The sequence below is a fragment of the Pocillopora verrucosa genome, chromosome 1, assembly GCF_036669915.1.
Source record: "Pocillopora verrucosa isolate sample1 chromosome 1, ASM3666991v2, whole genome shotgun sequence".
In the NCBI taxonomy this organism is placed as follows: Eukaryota; Metazoa; Cnidaria; class Anthozoa; order Scleractinia; family Pocilloporidae; genus Pocillopora; species Pocillopora verrucosa.
Window position 1 is genome coordinate 33,347,121 of NC_089312.1, and position 9,709 is coordinate 33,356,829.

General features: G+C 34.6%; 2 protein-coding genes across 2 annotated transcripts in view; both read left to right on the forward strand.

Annotated features, from left to right (window-relative positions):
• Positions 1–10: 10 nt before the first annotated feature.
• Positions 11–6,440, forward strand: LOC131772468 (ras-related protein Rab-8A). Its single transcript, XM_059088362.2, has 8 exons — positions 11–194; positions 319–379; positions 2,194–2,254; positions 2,340–2,417; positions 2,543–2,632; positions 3,151–3,216; positions 3,657–3,707; positions 3,862–6,440. The coding sequence occupies exons 1-8, from the start codon at positions 71–73 to the stop codon at positions 3,949–3,951; spliced, it is 621 nt and encodes a 206-aa protein (XP_058944345.1). The 5' UTR covers positions 11–70; the 3' UTR covers positions 3,952–6,440.
• A 659-nt stretch (positions 6,441–7,099) lies between these two features.
• LOC131772543 (cold shock domain-containing protein E1) overlaps positions 7,100–9,709 on the forward strand; it is a 15,385-nt gene continuing 12,775 nt past the window's right edge. The window contains exons 1-2 of the mRNA XM_059088474.2: positions 7,100–7,210; positions 8,015–8,174. The gene's annotated coding sequence lies outside the window, so the exon portion shown is untranslated. The remainder of the gene's footprint in view (positions 7,211–8,014; positions 8,175–9,709) is intronic.

Genomic DNA, 9,709 nt, shown 5'->3' on the forward strand with positions numbered 1-9,709 from the left:
GCCACGCCTGCCCAGTTCAACAGTCGGAAAGTCGGAAGAGATCAGCAGTTAGCTTCATCGTTGTACTGGAATGGCTAAGACGTATGATTTTCTCTTTAAGTTATTACTGATTGGAGATTCAGGTGTTGGAAAGACGTGTGTGCTGTTCCGATTTTCTGAGGATGCCTTCAATTCAACGTTTATATCCACCATAGGTGGGTGAACATAATTCGTAAAACCTTGCAACACTGAGTGGCGATTGCTATGGAATTTTATTGGATTCTCCCTTACAGGCCTCCTGAATACAACGAATTTAAGAGTGTTTTTGTGTGGTTTCAGGCATCGACTTTAAAATAAGGACAATAGAATTAGATGGCAAGAAGATAAAGCTTCAGATATGGTGAGTGATTATTCTGCAAGGGCAAGTAAATTATTTGATCCTCGTCACTCCGTTGCGTCCTCTACTTCGCAGAAATTCCAAGGCAGAATTGAAGCCATTGTTCATTTCCTTATCGATTTTTCATGCTAGCTACACCATGGTTTTTAATTACGTGAAACGGTAAACCGGTATTTAGAAACTGGGCATCATTTTTGAATACCGAGACCAATTTGCAATACCGATTTTGGACTTGCTTCAAATCATTATTTCACACATCGATTCTACGGTCCCTTCATATTCGCCTAGTAATTAATGTAAATTCAGTCTATTGTCAACTATTGATTAGAAAGATGTGCAAAATTGGTTTGTTGCAGATTAATCTCGTTCGCTAACACACATTGCATAGAGTTCAAAGACTTCTTCAGAAGTGGGAGAGGCAGTCATGAATTTTCAGTTTTTTTCTTTTGATCTGTGAATGTTGCTAGAAAATTTAAAAAAATTTAAATTAAGTTGAACTCAACGGAGTCTTTTCCACTTTGTTTTAAATAAATCATGATCAGACTTCAATCGATTTTGATCTGCATTTTTGTTGTGGCAACACTCCATTAGTCACAATTTATTTTTGTCCCCTGGTGTAAGAAGCATGTGATAGTAATATAACTGCCAGACAAGCATGTGGCAAAACATACATGCATGTATAAATTTTTTTATTCCAAGGCAATTTATAAAAACTTGTATTTATGACCTCTCTTGCATGTATCTAGACTATGTGATTCAAATATAAAGTAGGAGCTCTCTTAACCCTTTACACCCTAACGTCAGAATTCATATTCTCCAGAGCTGTTCTCTATACTTTCCTTAAGCTGCAAACAAGGAGAATTTGCGTAACCATCAAATACTTTTTATTTGGTGATTATTTCTTTTTTTTCCTGTGACCCTGATGTATGATTCAGGGGCAATATTCTGAGGAGTTACTCCTTGGGGTCAAAAATTTAATGCATATTCCCTCAAAGGCCCGGCTTGATGTGCTACCATTTTCTTCAAAACCCTTAAAATTCTCCATTCACTTTCTGGTAAGGGGGTTGTCAAAAATTTCAGGGGCTGTTGTAAGATAGTCCTTTGTTTTTGTTTGTGTGTGTGTGTGTTATTAAGCTCCAAAAATTAAGTATGGTAAAGGAAATTTTGTTAGTCTCTAAATCTTAGGTTAATCCGTGAACTGCTACAGTGGTTCATATTATTGATCGCAATGCAATATTTCTGTGTTTGTTTTGTCACCAAACACATCTAATAATAATTGGGGATACCATGGAGGAGGTTAAGCTTGAATAGAGGCCATCTGTTGCTTGGAGCACTGAAGTCTGTGATGGACACTCTCTGTGTTTTGTTGCAATGTTTGTTTAGGAAACTAAGGATACTTGAAATTTTGCAAATGTCTCTAGAATATTCTAGAGATTAGTGATAAAATTAAAAGTTTGGTGTTTTATTGATATAAATAATTTAAATCCTTTAATATGTATAATACATTTTGAAAAACAGTAGGAATGGAAAGGGAAACTAATACAGTAAGAAAGCAAAACTATTGATTAGAAGTGCATCCTTAAGCATGTTGTGGAAAGTATCCCAAGATCTACATTGTACTTTTGCCTTAAAAAACACAGTTTTGAAATCTGACTTCTTGAAGCACAAGAATTGTTATTTAATATCAATTACCTTTTTGAAAATGTGATGGTCTTTGAACTGTCTATTGTTTTAAGGTCTGCTCATAGGCTTGACAAAATTATTTCCTTTGAGGCATTATTATTGATTATTTTGTTGCATATTTCCTTGACTTTCAGGGACACCGCTGGACAGGAAAGGTTCCGAACTATCACCACTGCATACTATCGCGGTGCTATGGTAAGAGGAATGCTCACCTTTCCTTGTATCAGTTATTCTATGAACACTAGTTCAAATCTTTCTTCATTTACTTATCAATTTTTAGGGAATCATGCTCGTTTATGATATTACCAATGACAAATCTTTTGAGAATATCAAGAACTGGATCAGAAATATTGAAGAGGTTAGTTTGTTTTGCTATTTGTATCGTAATGTATTTTTTAATTAACTGTAGCTGTTTTAGTTTTATTGTAGAATTTTCTTTATTGTTTGTACTTTGCAAACCAAGTCTGTGGATTGATTTTTCAGCATGCATCTTCTGATGTTGAAAAAATGGTTCTGGGAAACAAATGTGATATGGAGGATAGAAGATTAGTCTCTAAAGAAAGAGGAACCCAGGTAAACATGTTTGTACAGTGTTCTAAATACAAGGAAATTTGGTAATATTAACTGAGTTTATTGGCTGATGTTTTGAACATCAGTTCTATGCCAGAGCAAATAATGAAGTGCTAACGCTGGAAATATCAGCTTATAAACTTCTTATGGTGGCTAATTTATGTTATCAACTGATTTGATAATACTAAATTACCCTGTTACACTCTGTCACCGATGCAGCACCACAGTTGCTTTAGAAACTTATCCCCTTGGTTCTCAATACAAGTCAGGTCAAGTTAAACACAGGTTACTGCTGGCAGCCAGTAGCAAGTTTTCAACAGAAATATTTGGGATAATTTCCTTAAAGTGACCACTCTGAAAGTTACAGTGTACTTTACTAGAGACTGGTCCATTGTACTAAATTAAATTTATGTAGTTCCCTTTCCTGCTTCCTAGTGTAGATGATTTTTGGACACAGTTTATATGTAGCTACACATTTTTTCTAGGCTCTGTTGAATTTTATTTTGTTCTCTCATTTTTAGTTGGCCACAGAATATGGAATAAAATTCATGGAGACAAGTGCAAAAGCTAGTATCAATGTAGAAGAGGTATGTCAATGTAATTGTATTTTCTACAAAGGGCAAATTTACATTCTAAAAATGTAATAGTCTGCTCTGCACACCACAGAGGACCTTTAAAAAGTTAAAGACTGTTTCCAAGTCCTCACAGTAACTATCTTAACCACCAAAAAGTTCTTACAGAAATCAACCACTTAAAAAATTATAAAATTTCAAACTGTAAACTATCCATTTGAAAATTTTCTTCAATGCCTTTAACTTTCCACTTTTGATAAAGGTTTGACAATGAAAACATTAGCTTTAGAAACTCTTTACAGTGGCCAATTTACATAATCAACTTTGTGGCAGATCAAATGTAATTATTTTGTAATCTCTAAGTAATCAAATTTAGAAGATGCTAGTTATTCTCTGAGCAGTATTTGTATTACAATTGTTGCTAACAATGATATTAACTGCTTTTATTTCTGTAGGCCTTTTTTACGCTTGCGAGAGATATAAAACTAAAAATGGACAAAAAACTTGTAAGTTTGTTTTACACAATCAGTAGAATTTAGGTGTCAATGAATTACCTTGACCTTATAACCAGTTGTGTTTTTAATTTAATTTATTTCAAACTTTTATTTTGCACTGCAATGGCAACCATAAGTGTGATTGTTGTTATGTTTTGGTTTGTAGGAGCAAACAAGTCCACAAGCAACTTCAACGATTAGCGTGACACAACAAAATAAACAATCCAAAGGAATCTTCCGTTGTACATTATTGTAGGATGTTGTAAAGTTCTGCAAGCAAGAATTTGCTCTATCATAGTTAATATGACAGTAACTGTGTCCAAAATATGTGTATTTGAAATGATGGGTCAGGTAAAAAAATGATGATACTGTGTGAGAAAGAGATCACATTATTTTCTTATAGTAGAAGTTTTATTAGGAATTTAACCAGCTTTGGTCTTGTTCTTGCTCAGTGCCACAACTGAACTGCTAAGTGCATATCAAAATTAATGTCTGCATTCTGAGGTATGGATTTTATGGGATGACCCTTGTGTCTCTCTTGAGATGTATCTTTCCACTTGCAGCACAACTTTTGTTCTGTGTTGTAAAACTTTTTGATGTTAGTGGCAATATGTTACATTATGTATCTGGTATCAATCCTTACATTTAGTTGACCAGAGCAGGCCTTAAACACTGGAAAATAACTGCCAAATTTTTCTGTATGTCGAATCATGTTTTCAGTTCTGAATTGCGCATCTGAACTCCAGGATTTTAATGTACAAGGTTTTTACATAAGAAACAAGAGAGGCAAAAGGACCTGTTAGTTTTGAAACACATGGATAAAACACAAGGAAACTGCTCATGACTGTGTATGACAGCAGTTGTCTTTGAAACATTTTACAAATGGACATGAATTACATGTGGATGAAATTTCATCTTTTCTGGATTGTGCATTTTTATTATAATATCCGTGGGTTTGATGACCGATTTTACCTCTTTCACTCCCAAGAACTCATTATTGTCTGCCATAAAGCTCCTATAATGTTAATTTGGAGAATTTGGTATTGGATCAACTCAAAATCTTATTGATATTTTTCTTTATTCTCATTACTTGTCTGCATGACATTGTTTGGATATTGTAAGGAGAAGTTCAATCTTGATCACTCATCAGAGTTAAGGGTTAATGCTCAGTACAAAGTCGAAATGGAATTGTACCGTAGAAGTAAAAGAGGGTCAAAATAATCTGCTCAAAATTGAAAAAATGGAAAATATTGGAATATCAGGTTCTTGTAATGATTTTTAAGGACAATTTATTTCCATTCTTGTGCTACAAATATTAACAATAGTATACTGCAGCTTAAGGTTTCTTGATATGTTTTGGTTCAGCTTGTATAAGTTACCTCATGGTGTCAGAATAGTAAAAATAAACCAAAGATACAAGCCAGCTTAAGATAATTTGTTACTTATTAGTGGGATGTCACTTAGAAAAAGACAAGTAAATAAAGCTAACCAGTAATGCCTGTTTTTTGAATACCATACTGTGGTACTTGAGAAAGTGTTCTCTATTTTGTTTAAAAATATGTAAATGTTAAGGTTACAAGTTATTTGAGGAACTGGCATTGATTACATAGCCAATAGAGTTTACATGTATTGTTGAAAATAGTCTCTCTATTATCAATCAGTAACCACCCAAACACTAATGGCTTCTTTGCATCCCATCTTTTTTCTTGAACTTATGAAAGATGTGTTTTCCTCCTCACAGTAAGCAAAACATATCCTTGACCTGGTTGGTTTTTTAGTCAAAATGGTTTGTTGAAGTCAGCATATTAGGGGATAAGCTCATCTGACAGGTCTCTTGGACAGTTTATACCAACAGCCATAATTTCTATTTAAACAAGTGAAGTCACTGGCTTTGGTAGTAGGTGCTTAATGTAGTAGGAAGTGTTAAAGTGATTTAAGCTGACACACCAGCTAGAGGTTGTGTGTATAAGTCTTGTGTTTGCTCTCTTGTGGTATGTTGCTTGCACTCTTGTCTAGCACCTACTACACAAGCTACACTTTTCTCCATTTTAAATAAGGTCAAAACTATGGGGCAAGTTAAAGGAAACACATTTAATCATGAGCTACATTTAGTATGTCATCATTTAGTTTGATAGTGGAGCTTATAAATGAGAATTAAGTGAAATTGAAATACATGCTTGTTAAGAAGCCTTTCTTTCCTCTCTTTTTTTCCTTAATTCATAATTTTGAAGTATTTAAACAAGTGTTTTGAAAGAACATCTTAGTTAGGATGTTGGTAGTTCAGGCTAAGAAGGAGTGTAAGAGCCTTGTCATCTTGTATTCAAAAGTGACCCTTGCAGCTGAATCTGGCATCTCATTCTCAAAAAAATCATGAAGAAGAGAACATCGGTACTTCTGTTTAAGGCTAAAAAAAAAGTTAACTTATTTCAAATCCCTTTTTTTCTCAAGCATTAATGACGGTGTAACTGGGATTTCTTAGATCTACATTTATACTTTTTAACTGTCCTTACTAATTTACATTTGTGAAGAAAGTAATGATAGCATTAGACTTCACTTCAGTACATCCACTCTTTAGCCATAGAATTTTCTTCAATATGATCTAATTTTACGATAACTAAATTGCTCTCCTTTATAGATATTAATTAGAGATCAAGAAACAGTTTGTTTATTTTCAAATGTAATTGTATCACTTATCAATGCCAAATTAAAGTTTGAAGATCAATAAACAAGAAACCAAAAACAGTATTAAGGTGTGACAACCAAATATCTCTTTCTGCACCAAAGGCAGGAAAAGATCATGGCGAATTGTCTTAGCATCACGTTATATTTAAGTTTCTTTTTTTAAATATTTTTTTGTCCCTCCTTTCATAATTCCTGAAAGATAAAAACAACAATACATTTATTGAAATTTAGATTGTGGTCCCCTGATCAAACGAAATATTTTGTTTTTGTTTTCACAGAGTGAGATTAAACCCTCTTTTTTTATTGGTCATTTAGAGAAAATGACAAGGATGCTCTACAATCATGCCCCTCTTGCCCCCGAAATAGCAAAGGTCTGCCTATCATTTGACTGTTTTATGGAGTGTAACCCCTCTGAAGGATTTCTGATTTCTCTTTTTTAGTAACCAACAGCGAAGAATGTATCGAGCTAAAGCATACCCCTGAAAAAGAACACCGGCTACACCTTTTTCCCTCTCTCTTCACCCCTTGAAAATTGATGGAGAGAAAAAAGCCCTAATAGGAGTTTTATAAAAACATTACAGAGTATAATTGTTATTTTTTTGTCGTCTGGTTTCGGTTATTATGTATCATTTTCATTTTTGATTACTTACGTAAATGATAAAATCCGTCAATCAGTTCCCTCCAAAAGGCTCCGCCCCTCAGACTACAGTCGGGCACATGGGCCTGAGGTCACATGACCCGAGTTATTTTGAAAAGAGATCTAAGATGGCTGGTTGTTGGTACCAAGATGCGGGGAGGAATAACTCGCTCAGTACGCGGTATTCCTTCCGAAGGTTTGTGATGAACAAACTGTTTTAAAAGTAAATATTTAATCTAAGGTTTAGAGGGTTATTTTCGTCGCTTGCCTTGCCAACACAGAGTACAGGCGGATTATTTGGTTCGTAATTTCATTGGTGTAAACGTGCCTTTGGATGTGTTCGTGAGTACTTTTCTGCGAAAAAACTTCGAAGTTCATTTTGACAATTCTGAGTTCAAATTCTGCTTGGTGGTTACTTAAGAAACGGCATTATCTCCTCCAAGCGTGTTTAAGACAGGTAGAACTACTATGTCCGAACTTTTTGCTGAAAATGCATTTCCATTTTTGAAAGGACTCAAACCCTGATATTCAACTGTACGTGTGGTTGTGCCCGGCTCAGATCTCGACCAGTTTCTCTTTTTCAGAGAAAGGGATTTCGTGATTGAGTGATTAAGCTCGAAGTTGTTGTTCCTTATTTCCAAAAGCATTACTATTGATGACGTGAAGAGTATGTCTCGGTTTAGCTTGTGGCGTTGACCTCCATGAGGACTCTTCTCCTCAAATATTCTGAAACTACTTCAGACAGAGCAATGAGTTCCTCGTGATAGTTAGAACTTGTAATTATTTGGTTATTGCCTGTTTGTAAGCTCTCTTTTGCGAATTCTTTTCGAAAGCTCGTGGCAATATTTTAATTTCGGTGAAGCGTCACTTCATGTTATCGACAAATTAATTACGTCTCAACAAACATCGACAGGGAGTTTGTAAACAGGCATTGAATTGTAAGCTTTATACTTATGATCGATCGTAATCATTAATTTAGCTTGTTGACTCTCTAACCCAGGAAATCTCGGAAGCAAATAAACACAAGATGATGGTACTGTACACTTCACTTTCGAAAACAGACCTTTCTGTAGTGGCCTTCCTCTCTTCAAACTCAGTGGAACTCGTTATTCATACCCAAGATTGATAGCTAAAGGCTATATTTGGTTAATTATCCTCAGGTAAGTCTCTATTAGCTGTTTAGAGTGCTAAATAGTTTTGATGTACTCAGCTCAAATCGAAATGACCACATACCAGAACAAAGAAATTTAAACATAATATTCGTCCTAATGGCAGTTCGCCAGTTTTTGTTTTTTTTTTTTGTTTTGTTTTGTTAATTTTTTTCACACCGAGGCTTTGTTCCTTCTTTTTCCTTTGCAAAATTCTCAACTAAAACATCTCTATACAACTCTATATCACATGTAAAATGAAGGAGAAAGTATATAAACTCTGTAAATTAAACATTCCAGTAATATTACTCAATCACCTTGATAGTTTAGTGGTTACTAAATACCTCATCATTTTAGAGCTAGGAAATCAACTTATCCCAAAGTTCTGAGTATTATGGTGAACACGAGTTTTAAAAGTTGATCCTAATGGTGATCAGAAGTGCAGAGCTTTCATGTTTAAAACAGATTTTACAGCATTACAGTTTAAACTGAAATTTTCAAGGAAAAATTTTGTAAAATGCTAAAATACACTTGAGTTATCTTCAGAAATGTGTTTCAGATTGAATTCTTTAGTATGCTAAAGTATGAATAGCCAATTATATCATGTTAATATAAGAAACTGCTAAAATGTTTTCACCACAAAACATCCTGGTTCTTGAGTTTCAGTTGCATGATCATCTCCTGATTTTAGTTGCGCAGGAAGATCTCTGTAGTTGGTTTGCATTTAAAACTAGACTGTGAATGAGGAAAGAGGAAAAGGAGAAGAGTCCTTGGATGGGAGCCATAGAGTAGCCCAAATTTTAGAGCAAGAAGACAAAACTGACCAGGAAGGGCCAAAAAAAAAAAAATGCTGCTAGAACAGATAAGGGCTTATGGTTTGAGCAACCTCTTCTCCTCACAGTCGGTCACAAATCATCAACAATTTCCTTGTAAAGTTCAAAATTACTAACAATCAGGATGGAACAAAGGTCTGTCTGGTGCTTATGCTAGATAGTGTTCAAGGAAATTTGGTTTTGGGAAGAGTCTCCTGAGACTCTGCAGGATGTATCTGTGTTTCTATGGGTGGTTGCCATTTCTAGCGGTCAGAGGGTGGACATAGCTTGACATATTGTCACAAAAAGGCTTAAAATTTTTGCAAACATATGGAAACAAAAATTTACTATGTTTTATGCAGGTGTTTCCTCTTCGAACAAATCAAGAGGATACAGAAATATGTTAGATTGTCTTGAAATTTGCCCAAAGATTCCCACAGTACCAAACTAATAAACCATGTTAAGGATTTCCTTTTTTGAAATTGATCTCCCACAATGGCCTCTGATGTTAAATGTTTTGGAATAATTCACATAACCAAACTTGACAGAAAAACTGTAAAGCAACCAATAGGAATACCAAAAAATCTCCACTCCGCTTTGAAGATGAATCTGTAAAGACTGAAATTGTGCAGAAGTTTTATTTGTCTGGTCAGAATTGATACTGAATTAATTCCCTTAAAGAAACATCTGTTTTGAATTTCCGTACTTCAGTCAATTTACAATTAAATTAAGCAA

Bases quoted from the DNA above. Each gene is read 5' to 3' on its own strand.
- LOC131772468 (XM_059088362.2), top strand. From the start codon at position 71: ATGGCTAAGACGTATGATTTTCTCTTTAAGTTATTACTGATTGGAGAT. The intron at 380-2,193 runs GTGAGTGATTAT...CTTGACTTTCAG, and splicing joins AAGATAAAGCTTCAGATATG to GGACACCGCTGGACAGGAAA. The intron at 3,708-3,861 runs GTAAGTTTGTTT...TTTGGTTTGTAG, and splicing joins TAAAAATGGACAAAAAACTT to GAGCAAACAAGTCCACAAGC.